Raw genomic sequence first — 17,669 nt, 5'->3', positions numbered from 1 at the left:
CTCTGGATGAATGGGCAAATACACACACACTTCAAAATGTTGTGGAAAAGATTACACAGAAGACTGGAAGCTGTTATAGCTATGTATGCCAACAGATTTCTAAAGGGATGTCGTAAACGTTGATGCAGGTGTAATGGCCAGGTGTCCCAATACTTTTGTCCATATAGCATTATGTTAGTGACCAGACAGAGCCACAGTGACTTACCTTCCCCCATGTTTATTGGTAAAATTACAATTAGCTGTTTTTATGACATCTCCCATACCCCTTCTCTGCCACCCCCCCCCCCCCCCAAAAAAAAATAAACAAACAACAAATAGCTGTCCATCTGGCAGCAGACTCTGTGCTAGTCTGAGATGCCTAAAGAGACAGACACAGAACAACACCATTCAGAAGAAACCCTACAGATAACCAAAGTAAAAAAAAGACACAGAAAAATCAAAACAAAACCATGGCGGGACTGATAGACCAAGACCACTCAATACCATAGACCTCAGAAGTAGAGGAATCTTTTCTCCATAGGAAACAAAGTTGAGGATGACAGTATTTTATATTGGGAAGGTACTGTATTGACAATTACTACTGATTTGTTACATGTATGAAGAGGAGAAAGAAAATACAGTAGCACTTTACTTGAAGGGCGTCTCCGACACAAAAGCTATGCTATATATTGTCAAGCAATAACGTGCATGTTCATTGGTAGAACATGAACAATGGTGGCTACGTCAAACTGCACTGGCAAAAAGGGCCTTATTTTCCTGACATTAAGAATGTCCTGGCACCCTATGTCCATAGTCAGTCATCACTGTTTTAATGATTAAGTAGATCTTATGAAGGTGCGGGGTGAAGCTCAACAATGGAGGCCTCAGTACCCTGTGGCTGGGCCCTTCAGGTGTAAAGTGCTGTTCAAAAATACATTGTACAAATACAACATCATATTTTTTTTCTCAATACACATAATCGTGATTTTGGTCAAAGAGAGATGAAATCTGGTCTGACTATGTTGTTATTTCAATTTCACATCTGTAATTTCATATCTGAATGATTAAAAAAAGATTCATTAATGCTAAAATGCCATTTGTGTAATAACAACTGTTAATGCACTATGCATATAGTTTCATATGTGGTACATGATTGGGGAAAAAACAGAACACACAAAAATATAAAGAGGGTCTAGCCTATGAAATCATATTCCATTTGTTTGTGCCAGAAATGTAGTAGTAGTAGTAGTAATAATATGACAAAGATAATCATTATAACAACATTAATAAAGACAATGAAATAATACAGAATCTACAAGACCTGAAAGGAAAAAAAAAAACAACCCCCACCATCTTCGATCCCTCTCTCAAGAATAATCATATACACAAAAACAAAACAAAAACAAACAAAAGATAAACCTCATTCTACTCATCCCGCATGAGAAAGTATAGAAAAAGAAAAAGGAGAGGGTCAAGGAAGGGGAAGCTCAATCATTTTGGCTACATGCACCCACCCAGGAGAAACGAGGGATGGGTGGGAAGATCTTAGGGTAGCTTAAAATATCATTGAAATACTGTGGCAAAATGGAAGCTGAACCAATGACAGAAGGCCAAGAGACTGAGATGGAGAAAAAAAGAGCAAGGGAGGGAGGGAGGAAGGAAGGGAGGGTGTCTGTTATTCCTTTCAGCTGTGTTGTTTGTGATTTTCTTTTCTCTTTAAAAGGAAAGACACAGACACTGGAGAAGAGCAGGAGGCCCTGAAGTGCGACTGGTTCCAATTATTCACATACCCAGTGGAGCAGGACTTGTGTTTCATTTTTGTTTGTTTGTTTGTTGATGGTCTATATCTAGTGCACATGTATGTGTGTGTATGTGAGGGGAGTATGAAAGTGTGTGTGTGTGTGTGTGTGCTCTGTACAGACAGTCAGCTGGCTTGGTTTATGTGTTTGTTTCTTGGACAGTCACAGACTATGCAGACACTGTCACTTTCAATATCAAAAGATCAATTCATAAGCCCAGTCTGTTAGTTTATTGGTTTATATCCCACTGCACATGGGGAAATTTGGGTTTGGAATAAATGGCCATTAAGTGGGTACAGATATGTGTTTTACTCTACAAAATGGTATTTTTTTTGTGGACTCGATTGACAGTCATTTCAAACTGATGATTCACACAGATGCGTGTATGTATGTGTTTATCCACTGATACTGTCTGTTGGTGTGCCTCTTGATACTCTCGGTCATTTTGTTTATCGCTGGCCTGTGATTGGTCGAGGAGTTAGTTCCCACTGCTGCAGCATTGGCCACTTCTGCTCTGAGGGGCCGCCTCCTGAAGGTCGACTCCACCCTTGGCGCGTCCTCCAGCTCCGGCGCCGCCCTGTGGTTCATTCTTCGGCAGTTTCTTTGCTGGAGGGGAGGGAAACATGGTCCGTCTCAGAATGATGCACAGAAAGCATCCCACCCCAATAGAAACAACCTTTCTGCGGTCTTTCTTCAGTCAAAGTCAAAGTTATAAGTGTTCTCAGACCTGCAACCTGAAGCTTTCCAGCCTTCCTTCTGCACCATGCATGTATCCCTGTCCAACATACTTGCTTAGCTACACACATAATCAATTAAGCTAAAACCGGAGCCTCAGAACAGACTTAAATCAGATCCAAGAGCCTGTTGCTTTACCCGCTTACTGCCCCCAGGTCAGATTTCTTTGAGATTATAGCAAGACGAAATGATGAACCCAACCAATCAGCAATCTGGGGGTGGCAAAGTATGAGGACATTGTTGAAATGTAGTTTCAACAATGGCAGCAGTGCTAGAGCCAGACGAAGCGTTACAAACAGTATTAGGAGTGCTACTGAAGCCAGGGCTAATAGAATGTGAAAATTATTCAGAGAGCAAAGACATTGTTGTCTGGCTGCCAACTAGGTTTAGGAAAGGCCTACTAGATCAGCTTGCACTGTTGGTGGCGAAGTAAGAGGTATAGCCTTAGGTTAGCATAGACCCCCGTACTGATACTTGACTGAAATACTGACAACCTGTTGCACACGCATGACTGGCATACTGCTTCAGTTCCATCCTGCTATCTGCACACTTGTGAAGCGCAGTGCTCCACTTGAGAAGGCTGTACTGCCTGTTGCAAGACCCCTGCCAGCATTTCACAACAACAGACACAACAACAACACAACAACAACAGACAACATCTGTATTAAACTACTCTAAAACACATTCAGCTGCACCAGTACCTTATGGATTAAGAATTGATCAGCTTTATATCCGGTTGTTAAGTTCGACGTCACAGGTCCACCAGCTTTTTCGTCAAAAAAAACTTTTACCAGCGCAGCTAGCCGGTTTTCGGAACTTGTAAACCTTGTCAACATCACCTCCGTTTTAGTAAGAGTAAAACAAAATCGCTGTACTTTAACAGAGTAATTACTGTAGCTGTGCAGCCAGATGATACAATCAAGGGTAACATCCAGGCTTCCGCAAAAAATAGGATTTTATTAGGTTGATGCAACAAGCAAGTAGTAGGATGACAATTTTCTTAAAGGCTACTCTGAATAGCGGATTTATTTTATTTTACTGTCTACGGAGAAAAAAATAGCGGCTCTAAAAGCCGTGGGACCCGGAAAGAGATTTATTATCCCATTATTCCATCATCACTTAATAACCGAATACCAGCGAGCTTAGATATCGGCAATGTTTTTGTGTGCCTTACCTATGGCCATGAAAATCTCATTGACGTTCATCGCAGTTTTTGCAGAAGTTTCCATGAAGAGCAGGCTATTGTCGTCTGCGTAGGCTTGTGCTTCCTGCGGTCGAGAAGGCCAAAAAAAAAAAAAAGAAAAAAAAATGGAGGTGAGGCAAACAGAGCAAGTGTCAGGTAGGCAAAAGGGGAAGAGAAAGATAAGGTCATAGAAAGCACAGAGAGAAAAGGAAAAGCGTAACTGTACCTGGAAATCTACAGCTCTCTTGTTAGCGAGGTCGGCCTTGTTCCCCGCCAGGGCGATGACTATGTTGGGACTAGCCTGTCTCTGCAGCTCCTTCACCCAGTTCTTTGCACGAGTGAATGTGTCCTGGGAACATCAACCACACATCGTGTACATGACCACACCAGAAATGAAATATTTTGTCCACCTGCCACTGTGGCTGGTGGATTCCAAAATCTACCAGCCACTCAACTTTTGATATAATATGTGATATTGTGATTATAGTAACCAAAATGGTCACGCTTATCAGAATTATTGTGAAAACAATTCATTGTGCTGATTGTGCTCTATGCACAGTAGCAACAAAACTAAAGGTCAACAAAACCACATTCATGCCATACTGTCTTGTCATAAAAGTGGTGTGGCTCCTTTAAGACTCTGTTTGTGTGAGTTCTGGAGCATCCTATTATCCAACTATCCAACATGACCTAGCTACTGTGCATCATCTGATTTAAATATTTACAAATATCTAGGCTACATTTAACATTTAGCATTTATTTTCTATTAGGTCTGTTATGAAATCATGCATTGAACAATAAGTACAGCTCAGCTTTAATACATGCATATAGCATTTTGTGGAAATAAATCATTAAGGTTACATTGACAAACTCTCGTATATCCTCTGATTTTAATATTTACTGTTATCTAGGTGATATTTTTAACATTTATTTTGTATTTGGCCTTTTATGAAATCATGTAGGCTATTACAAAAGCCTAAAGTTGTAGACCATGTAGAAATTTGCTACAATTTCAAAACCAGATTACTCTGGAATGGCTAATTGTACAGGGAAATGCTTTATACCTTTGTGTTCGGTAAGTTCTGCTGTTTATTCTGACGGTTTATAATGAATCGAGTGAAGAGTCTGAGAGATATTCCACAACGACGAATGGGTGTGGAGATGTGTGTCCGCCTGCCTCATAGGTCTAAATAGCTGCGTGTCACAGTTTTCCGTGAAGGTGTTGCAGGCCGGATTAAAATAGTAGCCTAGGCTATGTGGGCCACTTCAAAAGAGAACTATTCGCGTGAAAATATTAGCCTGTGAAGATACAACGCAAATCCACAGATCTCGCTAGGTTTATGCTTATGCAGTCATCCTGAAATAAGCGTAGCGGTGGCACATGAAAGCATAGCAACAGATAGTGGTAGAAAGTGAAGCTCTGTGCCAGTGCCTATATGCTGCGGGTGGCGGCTCCCTCACTGGTAGCTATTGTAGATAACTCCAAATCAGTGTGATTTACCCTTATAGGCTGGTAACATTACATGACATCCCTACAGACACTTTCTTATTTTTAACAGTCAATACCTATGAAAATTCGACCGGACTGACTGTATATTTGTGGTATGCTAGCTCGCGGCTAGATTGTTGAATTTATTGGCTGGAAAGTTCACCAAATGGTGGCAGGTGCTCATTTCCATCCCTAGACCACACACACAACTTCAGGCAGATTAAAACCCTAGTGTCAAATGGCAAAACAACATTGACTGAGTAGGACAGTGGGCATCCATGCTTGTCTTGCCACGAATCCATATTGCACCAACATGTAGTCTGTTGACACCTAAATCTCTGGTAAATGACATTAATTATTTTGATACAGGTAGCGCAGTGTAAAGATAACTAGCAACCTCCACCAAGGAGGCCATGTTTTCAGTGTGGTGTGTTGACTTTAACACAGAGAGAGCACTGTGTTCAGTGTGGTGTGTTGACTTTAACACAGGAGAGAGCACTATGTTTTCAGTGTGGTGTGTTAACTTTAACACAGGAGAGCACTATGTTTTTTTTAGTGTGGTTTGTTGCTGTGTCACAGGAGAAAGCACTCATGATACACATGTGCTGAGAGCGCTGCGGTAGCAAGGTAATTTATAAGGAGCAAAGGCCAGTCTGAGATGTAGCTATTAAAACAATCATCAACTTTAACTACTAGCTGTAGTCAGCGCACTAAAGAATCACATTCCTGCAGGTGACTGATATGCATCTGTGTACAAGAGTTGGTTTTAACAAGCCTATGGCTAAATAGTCTGTGTGTGAATATGTGTGTGACAAGAGGCCAAATGCTCCATAAAAATAAAGGGATTGCAGATCTGAACACATGGGGGGTAGGTCATATTATTATAGTTTTCACCTACCCCCAATATTATGGTTGCTTAACAGCTGCTTAAGCTCCTCTGACTGGTTGTCTGCCTCACACCTGCAGGAGTCTTGCTCAGTTATGTCGCACACTGTGGCTGCTTACAATTCTTGCATTCCTCTATATAATAAGGTGTGTGTGTGTGTGCGTGTGTGTGTGTGTGTGTGTGTGTGTGTGTGTGTGTGTGTGTGTGTTTTCTCCTTACTGTGTTGGTGATGTCGTAGACTACGATGGCTGCTTGTGCACCTCTGTAGTACATCGGGGCCAGACTGTGGTAGCGCTCCTGCCCTGCTGTGTCCCAAATCTCAAACTTTACCGTTGTGTCGTCCAAACAAACAGTCTGTGTGAGAAACGCAGCTGGAATGGACAGAAAAAGAGAGCAAGAAAGAAAGAAGGGACGGGGAGAAGAAAGAGATATATTACATGTATGCTCATGCAACATGCAAAGAAAGAAAAAAAAAAACAATAACAGTGACCTGTTCATTTCAACACACATACACTGAAAAGCACTTGTGATACTTTACAACACTACATGCTGAAATCATGAGACAACTAACTGTAGACTAAAGCTACAAGTTGAAGATTCCCAAGCACTATGGAAATCTAATTAATGCAGCCCCCCACAAAAATATAGGGTACACATAAGCTTACCCATACACACACACTTATGCAAAATACTGCTGCTCATCTCTTGACCATTTTCTCTTGTTGACATGGCAACAGTGAAACACAGAACACATGATATTAAAAGAAATTACTAGTGTATCTTCTCAAAAAGTCAATGCATACATAGCATGCAGTCATTTCTAAAGCAAACAAGCACCTCCAGGGCTCTACACTAACATTTTTTTCAGGAGCACTTGTGCGCCCAAGTTAAAAAAATGTAGGAGCACAGACAAAAATTTGGGCGCACAGTCAGTTCTGTACTTAACTTACACATAATCTAACATTATACTGCAGCTAACAGTTAAAACATGCCAGTGCACCAATTGCGAATATTAAGAATGACTGACAACATTTAGGCTACAGGAAACAGGATTTTAAAGATCAGTGCCTACTTTATTTTCAGTCTGTTCTATTATCCTACATTTTGTTAATGTAAAATAATATAATACCATATTTGCATTTAGCCTGTATATCAAGTATCCTGCCAAATGTAGGCTAATTTATTTATTTGTGAATCCATCTAGAGCTAAATCAAATATGCCCATGGTGACCTATCTGACTGCATACTGCCTAATACTACTACTAAAACAGTACATTTTCTCTTCCACAAAACCCAACATAGGCTAATCAAGGATATATGTTTTATACTTTTAGTTTTTATTTGAAATATCTGCATTGATGGGGAAAGTAGGCAAACGTTAGGCCTACTTTCGTTTTGCACTTCAGCTTGTATTCGGTGTAAACAAACAAGCATGCGTGGAAGCCTGGAGTTGTAGCTTTGAATAAAATGGGAGTATTACGGGAGGCTACTTTTGTGCCGGTTCGCTACAGCTATATTTTGCATATTGCAGCCAATACGTCAACTGGGCTAAAAGGCATGTTAGGTTACCTTTCCTTCTCTCACTGCATTCTCAGAATCTCATCCTGTTCCTCCTATATCCAATGAATTCGGTGGATAGAAGAACTAATTTCTTCAATCTTTGCATCTTGGCTGGCTAGTCTAACTTTCCGCGCGCTCTTGGATTTGATAGAAGCGACTACTAGCGAGTCACAACGCCAAACTGCTAACGTTGATGGGAGGTGTAGTTTTTATGCTGAATTCGTGACGTGATTCTATGGTTTGCACCAGTAATGTTTCTCGATGTTGCGGTGTATTTTGTAGACAAACATTGACATGGTTAGAGGTCATTCGCACCAGTGCGAGTGAAATGGGCGCACTGTAGAGCCCTGACCTCATAGCCTGGGTGAACCCAGACAAAACAGTCAAAACAATTTCCAATATACCTCAAAAGCCAGGAATTAGTCACAACTGCTTATCCAGTATGGGGCAGTCAGACTTTATACGAGGACAGTCAAGGAAGTACGCTTAGGAGTGCTATGATCGCTTTGGCTAAAAATGCGTCAGCCAAATGTAATGTAATGTAACAAAACCAGGGGTTGTGCTACTGATGGCTAAGTATTACAGAACAGACTTAGATTTTAAGGAATTGAGAAAACAGCTGCTTTTTAAAGACCTTCATTCACAAGAAAGATGTATTTGCTAGACTTCCGAAAAGATTTGGTAAGAGTTAAGGCCTTAATTTAAGTTAATGGAAGTTTAATTTCCCTGCTGGTTACACTCCTTGGAAATTGGAACTAAACGAAGCCTCCCAGCTCAATTGTCTTTTAAGGATCAGTCTGGTGTTAGGCAGGCTAAGCACCTCAGACTGCAGGGGCCAAAGAGAGGACCAGTTGGCCTAAAGACAAACTAGAAACAGCAGGCAACCCACCGTAGAGCACTGGTATTATACAAGTCCGACAGATAGGGAGAGTGAGAGAGACAGAGGGAGGGGGTGGGGGGTGTAAAGGGAGAGAATTATGGAGTAATCCTGCAGACTTGAGAGTTTTGTGCTTGCTCAGCCCTCTGAGTCACATGATTTCACCCCTCTTTCTGTCTAACCAATAAAGCCTCATGGCCTTTGACCAGCCCACTGACGACGGCACATTGAAGAAACAAACCACAGCGAGAGGGAGGAAGAGGGGAAAAAAGGAAACCTGCTGACGCTTTCCTTCAGCCATGCTGCTGTAAGCATCCCATATCCTGCCTCTCAGAGCCAAGCCCATACACCCCCCCCCCATCTCTCGCTCTCACACACACACACACACACACACACACACTCTGTAGCCCTCTCGCCCCATCCATCCATCCTATGGGTCACACATTTCCCCCTCACTCACAGTATTGCAGACTTTGTCTTGCTAACATTCACTCACTCACACACACACACACACGCGTGCACACCCCAGAAGTTATCAGACTTGCACTCTGCTCTTTTTAGCAATCCCGTATACTGTGGTAGTTCTGCTGCGTTTTGTCCAGGAAGCCGCAGGTAGAAACCAGACACACACACACACTTTGGCCTAAAGACAGTGGCTGACGCTGGTCGACTGGATCGAGGAAGCCACCATTGTTAGTCAGTTTCCTTCCTTTGTACAGAGAAGACTATTGACACCAATGTCCTCCATACTCCTTGTGTGCGCATGTGTGTGTGTGTGTGTGTGGAGTGTGTGCTCAAGTGGCAGTCATGTGATCGACAGCTCAGACATGCATATCGGAACTGTGGCTGACGTGGGCAGAGATGACGTTATCGGCCTGGACCACCCTCAAAGACTTCAGCAAATATTACAGTTCCTCTTTTGAGAGCACTCCTGAGAAAGTGAACTGAACTAACCCTCATCTGACATGAGAAATGCTCACATACCACAGAGAACAAGCACACCATTCCCGCCTCGCTCTCTCACACACACACACACACACACACACACACACACACAAACACACACACACACAAACACACAAACACACAAACACACACACACACACAGTACCTCCGATGGTGCCACACACACACACACACACACACACACACACACACACACAGTACCTCCGATGGTGCTCTCCTGGTATTCGTGGAACTGTCCTTTGACAAAGCGCAGCACCAGGCTGGACTTGCCCACCGCCGACTCCCCTAGTAGCACCAGCTTGAACTGGCAGATCTTGTTGCCTGCGGCTGCCCCATTGGTCCGTGCTGGTCCTCCGCGACCCGCCATGCTGTGCAGACAGGGCTAACCCCAGGAGAGGAGAGGGGAGGCTGGGCTAACTCCGGCGGAACGGTGGGTCCGAGGGATCTGGAAGAGTGTGTGTGTGTGTGTGTGTGTGTGTGGAGAGAAGAGCCGCGTGGGTGAGAAAGAAGGGTCTCTCGTCTGGACAGGACAGGTCTGGGCTGGACTAGGCTGTACTGTGCCAAGCTGGACCGGGCCAATGGAGTCTTGAGAGAAGAAGGACAGTGCAAGGCCGTCTGGAAGGGAAGGAGAGAACACAGGATGATGTTAATATCATATAAACAGGTCGTCATCTTCCAAAGTGTTATGACTGAAAACATGCATTGAGCTATTTTCTTTTATTCTGCAAATGGATGAGTATGAATTTACTTTATATATGCAAATCTTGGCGGTATAATTTCCTTTCTAGGTGTAGACAAAAATGTGAGAAGAGTACAGTATTACATTATCCACATCATTGTCATCCTAATTACCATGTTGCTCCACATTCTCCAAAGCATTCTATCAAATCTTCACTAGCCATTTCATACTCTTGTAATAAACACAAACCCGGTTGGCTAAATGCCCCTCGGTACCCATGGTCTTATCTGGAATGAGACTACCTCATAAGCTCCTGATGGATACAACCTGACAACCCCGCGCCATTCCTAGGACATATGCCCTGTTCTGTTTGCATGTTCTGATGACACAGAAACCTACATTAGCCAGCTTCACTTAGGACAGGTAGGTTGGTGGGGAATAAGAGGCCTTATCATTTGATTATATTTACCTGAGATAAAAGGTAAACATAGCCTGGGGGGAAGAGGGGGGGGGGGGGTGCCGCAGGGTTTACTTCCTGATTGACCACTAAACGGTCTATAGGCCAGTGCAGATAACATACCCACACAGACCTCAGGAGTGTGAGTTCTACACAACAGATGAAATGAAAAGAGGAGGAGGGGAAGGAGGGAAAACTATTTACTACAACTGAGGGGTAAAGAAAGCGACAAGCATGGTGTGGAAACAGGGATCGGAGGGATGTGTGGAGTGACACGGTGGACGAGGGCAGGAGAGAAGAAAGGGAGAGATGGAGGGAGGGAGGGAGAAAGAGAAAAGGAGTGTAGAACAGACTTGCTTTTGGCAGCAAGCCTTTAGGCCAGGTCTAATCCACTGCATGTGACAGATCAGGAGTATCAGACAATGCACACACACACACATTCACAGACACACACATTCACACACACTTGAATGGATTTGATGGATTGAAAAATGTAAAACGGGTTCTGAACTGGAACTTGATTCTCATTCCTACCCATGACCAACCCATCTGAAGGAACTTGAAGATGTCCAGTGTTTCCCAGATAATTGAATTCCATTTGTGGTGGTTGGTTTGCAGAATTAACTTAAATGCAACAGTTTTTGACAAATTAGCATAGCGTGGTTATGATGCTAACCAGATTTAAGCACAATTTAGTACAACCTGGAAAATCATTGTGCGGTGGTCAATGTTGATATTGTGGTGGGCCGCCACAAATAAGTCAACGTATGGGAAACACTGATGTCATTCAACATTTGCGTCATCTTTTCAAAAGTAAGTTGTAAGTAAAATCGTCAATGTGTTTCTTTAAAGATCTCAAGAAGGGAAAAAAAACAGATTGCCTCTGCTGTCTCATAATTTTTGTCACTCCGTATAAAAGGACACAGTGGCATGTGTGACTTGTGTATGCAAGTGTGTGTGCCCTGCCTGAAGGTACAACACAAATGAGCAGGTGCGCTACTTTGAAATGCGCTGCCACTATTTAAAGGGGGAAGCCAGGAACCACAGAAAAAAGGGACAAAGATAAAAAAAAAAAAAAAAAGAGAAATGGAACATATGCTTTGGACTAATCCTGTGCCTGTTGTTGTCAGGTCAGTGCTTCTTCATTGCAGTAATGAGACGAGGTGTGTGTGTGTGTGTGTGTGTGTGTGTGTGTCTGTGTCTTTTAGAGGTTGACTTCTCATCAGTGTGATTCTGCAGTGCCCTCAGCACAGAACTGAAAAGGATGGACACTGGGCCAGGGTCGAGCAATAGTCTCCCAACAACAAACATCCGTCCATGATTCGCCCTAATGATAATCTCAAGACTGAAACGGTGGGGCCATTACAGACAGGAACGCTCAGTCAAAGGATTCAATCAGTCCTCCATAGGCCCACAGCTCCGCTGAAGAATTAATGGCATACCACTGAAAGTGGGTCAAAAGAGACAGAGAGAGAGGGAGAGAATGAAAAATGTATGCTCAGCTCCCCTACTACTTATTGAGGCACTTAGCGGAGACAAACACAGACAGACGAACAAATGAATGTTTGGCTCCTCCTCCGCTGAGGACTGTGGACATTGTGTGAGCCTGTGGGTGAAGACTGAAGATGTTCACACAAATAAGGACTCATGTGGCATGTGTGCCATTTCAGCAGTCCAGTGGCAACACTCAGGTTCTGGCGGCGAGTTCATCTGAAAATGTGTCAAGAGGTTCTCCAAGGAACGAACACACGAACGAACACACACACACACACACACACACACACGCACGCACGCACACGCACAATCATTTATTACCAACAGGTTCTGGGAAACTCTTACAGTGAGGCTAAACGGTCTTCCAACAAACAAGTTGGCCCACCGTCCAAGCAGAGGACCATTGAAACCTCTTACTAGCGCACATTTTGCTAGATTTTACACATAAAGGGTCCCAAAAATCCTATACCTTATTCTCACACAGCTTCCCAGCTTTCCGTCAGGAATATTTGCAGAAATGTTCATATCTGCCGAATCCGATAATACAATAATAATAAAATTCTTAAGCTGTTATCTGAAGATTTCAATATCGTACCAAGATGTTGTGCATCTAGTCCATAGCCAAGATAATAACTCTTGCAAGTTCACTCCTCGAGAGGTACACACAGAGATTCAAACCCGTTAAATGCCTTCATGTGGAATCCCATAACTTTGCCATTATGGGGAGGGAGTAAAGACGTAAAAAGGTTATCCATCCCAGGTTGTTGTTTTTTTTTTACTGCAACTCACATAGAAACTCATGTGAGAAAGAGACTTTATTTACAAACCTCTGAATTCACCCAAGATATTCAAGGACGCAGTTGACAGCGACTTCACGCCATTTGCCAGCAATTATCTGAAATCAAAAGATGCAGAGGTGCAGCCAGCATTGGCAGTGATCTAGGCCTGCTGGGGAGTATTTGAACTGGGAAGAGACATCACAACAATGCAGATTTCCATAGTCCAACCAACTAGGATGACCAATTTCAAAACACATACTCTGCAAGTGTGTAGAATAGATGTTCAATTAAATGTTGGTTGGAATAATGTAAACCACACAAAATGATCGTTATTGTGGTCTCTAAACCCAAGTTAAAATGCTCAGTAGATCGTGGTAAAACTGGTCTGGGTACTGCTTCTTGAGGCCTTCCCCCTCTTTTTGAGCCAGGCAGAAAACAGTAATATATATATATATATATATATATCCAAAAAAATCCCATTGCTGGCAAAGGTTGAGCCAGGGGGGGAAAGCACAGAAGAAAATATTTCCTTTGTGTGTTTCCTTTGTGTGTACATACACGTGAGTTAGTGAAAGAGAGAGTGGCTTAAATGATATCTGGTAACACACAGGCTTGGCTCAAGGTGATAAGAGAATGCATCTTCAAGGATCAGAAATGGTCTGCGTGGCATTAGTCACTCACACACACACAAACAAACCGCCAAGTCAGGGTGTGGTCTCTGCTGGGCTTAAGGCTATTATTAAAAGAACGAAGGCGCTTCTGCCATGTATCTATTATCTGACTCAATAAGGATATTAAAGCAGCGGTGAGGTTTCTATGGTGTTGTCTGTCTAGCTGACTGCTATACAAGATTATTTTTTAATATTTCCTGTTTCTGAAAATGGTCACCCTATCTGTTTATCTCAGTCGGGGAAGCATGTAAACATGCAGCCTGACCCTAAAGTCACAGAACATAATCGAAAACAAAGTGGTCATTAAATGTCCACTTTGGCTCCATCATAGGAGTGTGTGTGTGTGTGTGTGCCTGCCTGTCTGTCAGTGTGTGCATGCAAAAGATAGCAAGTGATAAAAAGAGGATGCTTGCCAAGCTCAGATCATTAACAAGTAACTCAACTCAGTTGCAGGTACTTTTAACTACAATTCTATGAAACATGAGCAGCAGCATTAATCTGGCAGATGCGGCCATATGCACACATGCATACGCACGCAAAGTAGATTAGATTTTTTTTGTTTCTCATCTACTTTGCTATTTTACTGCACACACTGTATTTGTTGTCACTATTATACTCGTATAGACCCTCTGCTAAATTCATAACCTTAACAGATAGATCTTACACCTTTTGCTACCACTTAATCATACTTAGCACTCAAATGTTTTAAGCTACCTTTCCCACACATTGGAGTCCCAATGCTATCTTTATGATTCACAGATGACGATTGCGCTAGTTCAGTAGGCTCCTCCTCTGACAGGCTTTCCCATTCAGGCTCCATTTACTCCAGCTTTGACTCACCTCTGAACGTCCCTGCCTGGCCTGCTGACACTGGACGTACTACCGAGAGGAAACGACAGAGGAAGAAAATGGAAGCTGGAAAGAACCACGAGAGTTGGAAAAGTGAGATAATGCTGTCCATCATCACGGAGCGCATATTGACCACACCGTTCTCTTGCTAGCCTCTTGCTCACGCTTGTAACTTGCGGAGCAATCATTTCTCTAGGCCAAGGTCCAACACAGTCAGTCCTCTGTCTGAGGCAGTTGATGTTCATGCTTTACAAAACCTTTTCATCTCAAAGGTTAACCTCAGGATAAACCTATAGACACAAATTCTCATATTTTCACACGAGCTATGAAAATGAAAAAAAAATAATATATATATATTATATATATATGGCATACAGTCTGGCATACATTTCGGAAATGTCCCCCCACTACTGTGAACGAGAGATGTTTCAATAGTTTGAATTATCCCATCTACAAACATCGACAATTTCAGAGAAAACCCGGCCGATGACTCAGCTGTGTGAGAATGCACGCAACCAACTGCTAACGTTAACGGGAATGTGGAATAGTTTCGCTTGAAAAGTGGCGTGATGTGACAGGTTTCTCACCCACACTGACGTAAACCCTTTTCATAGCGAACGCTTAATCTAATGATGAAAACTTGTAATAATTTATCCCGCGGTCAAGACTTACTCATAACAATAAAAATGGTTAACAAAGGTAAGCTCTTCAGAATTTGTAAGAAACTTGAATATGATAACGTTAAGGAATATGTCAGTCAAAGACGCGTATTGTAATATTTGGACAACGTGCCTTGCCCAAGTTCAAAGCAAAGTTAACGGCTTGAGTACAAGTGTAGCAGCTAAAGTTAAGATTGCTGACATCGACATCACCTGACAGTCAACTAGTTTGCAAGCTTCCATAAAATCTGTAGTCTACCTTACTGGCTAACGTTACGCCGTCCACGACACATAATGTAGCTATATCAAGATAAGAGTGATTATGATCATAAAATGAACACACGACTATCGTAGCCAATGGATCACTTTCTAAATTAATAACTATGATGTAGACTGCCTAAAGCGGTGGTAAAGTCATTCCTACCTGGTGTGCCAAACCCATTTATGGACAGGTCAGTGCTAGCTATCATTAACACAATGGGACAGATATGTGACATATAAGCTTACAAAATGCAACATGTCTTATGTTAAAGTCCGTTGAGCACTGACACAGTTACCATTATTTAATCAACTGGAAAGCATCACATACATCAGGTAACTTAGAGCTAACATTTGTTAATGTTAGGGAGGCTTTCGCCTATCTAAACGTTAACGCTACCGCTGCGCATATTTCAGGGACAACTCATTCAGCCTTGTACAACAAAATAGGCAATACTCAAAACCTTAAATAATCCTTTAATAAGAAAACTCACATCAGATAAGGACACCAAAAGCCTTCACCATCGAAACTGCAATAACTATTGCGAGCGTTAGCAGGCCAGTGGCCACCAGCTAAACTAACATTGGCTAGCAATTCCTGCTCTCTACACTCAATATTCTAAGACAATTCAGTAATGGGTCCAGTTTCATTCACGAGCTGCAATGCAATCTGTTTCACTTTCCAAAGACCGATATTCTGAGAATATCTGTCATCTGATTTTCACACCTACTCGTTTTCCTACCGAAAATAAATCGAAGTTTTGCTTGACGAGTGGTCTAGCAGTCAGAGAGCACCACCAGCCTAGTCGCTTGACGCTAGCTGGCTAGAATGCTATACAACTAACGTTACATACAGGCGACATGGAAAAACACTGGACAACATAAGTTTAGAAGTAAATAGACATGTTGCTTACCTCTTGTTAGAGACAATATGAGCGTTTTTTATTGGCGCGTCAGAGTGTTCTCTGTAAACCCAAATCTCCACAGATCCAGCCCTGGTCAAAATTTCCCTTTCGCAGTTCTCAGCTCTCTCTCTGCATCAGAGGCCCAGGCCTTCTCTTCCGCCTACACCAAGCCGACTTCCGTGATCCTTCTACTTCCTCATAGGTGGGATTCATTTTTGATAGACATTCTCAGTGATCAATAGTAAACCATATGCTATGTGACCACCATTCACACAGTTATTGGGAAATGTAGGCAAATTGGACCTACCTCGGAGTATTATGTAGGGACATCAGCAAAATATTCCAACTCTTTGACAAGACGTGTTATGAACGAAGTCCAAAGATTGAAAGATTGAAACTATTTTGAGAATTCCAGAGGGCAGGCCAAATAGTAGCCTAGGCCTTATTAGAAATAATGATAAGAAACTCAACAAATTTGGACTGTATGTCCACAGGCTATTGGTAGAACGATACATTAATCGAATTATATTTAGCAAATACAGTAGGCCTACAGGCCACACTGTTTGGACACACCTTCTCATTCAGTGCGTTTCCTTTATTTTCATGACGATTTACATTGTAGATTCATCAAAACTATTAATGAACACATGTGGAATTATGTAGGCTACAAAAAAGTATGAAATCACTGAAAACATGCTAGCCTATGTTTGTTATTTTGTGTGAATGTTTTTTTTTATTATGATATAGAGTGAGGACTTGTTATTTGTGTAAATGCGTAAATGATTCAGGACTGGCTGATTTTACAACCCAAGACCCAACCAGCCACCTTGTATAGAACAGAAATCGCCATTAAATGTAATTTACAAGTAGGCTACTAGGCTAGATGCTTTTATCAGCCAATATGAACAAGTTGTTTGACAAGTTGAACCTCTGGTGTCACAATAAACACTCTGTGCCACCAGCACTGTACATGCAGTTACAAATTACAATGGGGCCCTATGGGTGTAAATAAGAAATGTGTACATTTAATTTTAGCTTTTTGATCAGACATGTGTGTATGAAACAAGTGTGTCTTTCTTTAGTGTCATGTTAGCCTTGGTAGGATACAATTGTGTATGACGATGATGGTTATTTTAAAGGATTTAATTAATGTGTGTTATTTTAAAGAATTATCATACAAGTCACCCTTCATCGTTTTATTCATGGCCTGTGCCATCAATGCTACTCACTCATCAGGATGCACATTGTCACTTTTACCCATGGCCTAGGCTACTGGCAAATTGACACTTGGGTTTGTTTGTGTGCAATTTTTAACTTTGGGTTTGGTGCAATTTATTGTAATTTTTAAAATGTAGTGTTTGTCTGTATTTAAGTTTATAATACAATACATTTCATTAGCCAACACGGTCGGTTTTCTGTGCATTGGAATATACTCTTCATGAGC

At 42.1% G+C, this 17,669-nt stretch overlaps 1 protein-coding gene across 3 annotated transcripts; it reads right to left on the bottom strand.

Moving 5' to 3' along the window:
• Window positions 1-480: 480 nt before the first annotated feature.
• Window positions 481-16,393, bottom strand: LOC121705449 (ras-related protein Rab-5C). 3 transcript variants are annotated; one of them, XM_042086444.1, is made up of 8 exons: window positions 16,235-16,386; window positions 14,395-14,469; window positions 12,932-12,999; window positions 9,676-10,089; window positions 6,291-6,442; window positions 3,923-4,045; window positions 3,688-3,781; window positions 481-2,384 (listed from the first exon to the last, which is right to left on the bottom strand). In XM_042086444.1, exons 4-8 carry the CDS (start codon window positions 9,839-9,841, stop codon window positions 2,257-2,259), a joined length of 663 nt encoding a protein of 220 aa, XP_041942378.1. In that variant the 5' UTR covers window positions 9,842-10,089; window positions 12,932-12,999; window positions 14,395-14,469; window positions 16,235-16,386; the 3' UTR covers window positions 481-2,256. The 3 variants fall into 3 exon arrangements, with proteins under 3 accessions (XP_041942378.1, XP_041942379.1, XP_041942377.1); XM_042086445.1 differs by lacking the exon at window positions 14,395-14,469; XM_042086443.1 differs by lacking the exons at window positions 12,932-12,999; window positions 14,395-14,469 and having other exon boundaries at window positions 16,235-16,393.
• Between the last annotated feature and the right edge of the window lie 1,276 nt (window positions 16,394-17,669).

This window comes from Alosa sapidissima, chromosome 3 (assembly GCF_018492685.1).
Source record: "Alosa sapidissima isolate fAloSap1 chromosome 3, fAloSap1.pri, whole genome shotgun sequence".
Lineage (NCBI taxonomy): Eukaryota > Metazoa > Chordata > Actinopteri > Clupeiformes > Clupeidae > Alosa > Alosa sapidissima.
This window is presented reverse-complemented; position numbering and strand designations above follow the sequence as displayed.

Coding starts and splice junctions, on each gene's coding strand:
- LOC121705449 (XM_042086443.1), bottom strand. CDS start 9,841: ATGGCGGGTCGCGGAGGACCAGCACGGACCAATGGGGCAGCCGCAGGC. Junction 4,046..6,290: donor TCTACGACATCACCAACACA/GTAAGGAGAAAA, acceptor TGATGTTCCCAG/GACACATTCACTCGTGCAAA. Junction 3,782..3,922: donor AGAGAGCTGTAGATTTCCAG/GTACAGTTACGC, acceptor TCTCGACCGCAG/GAAGCACAAGCCTACGCAGA.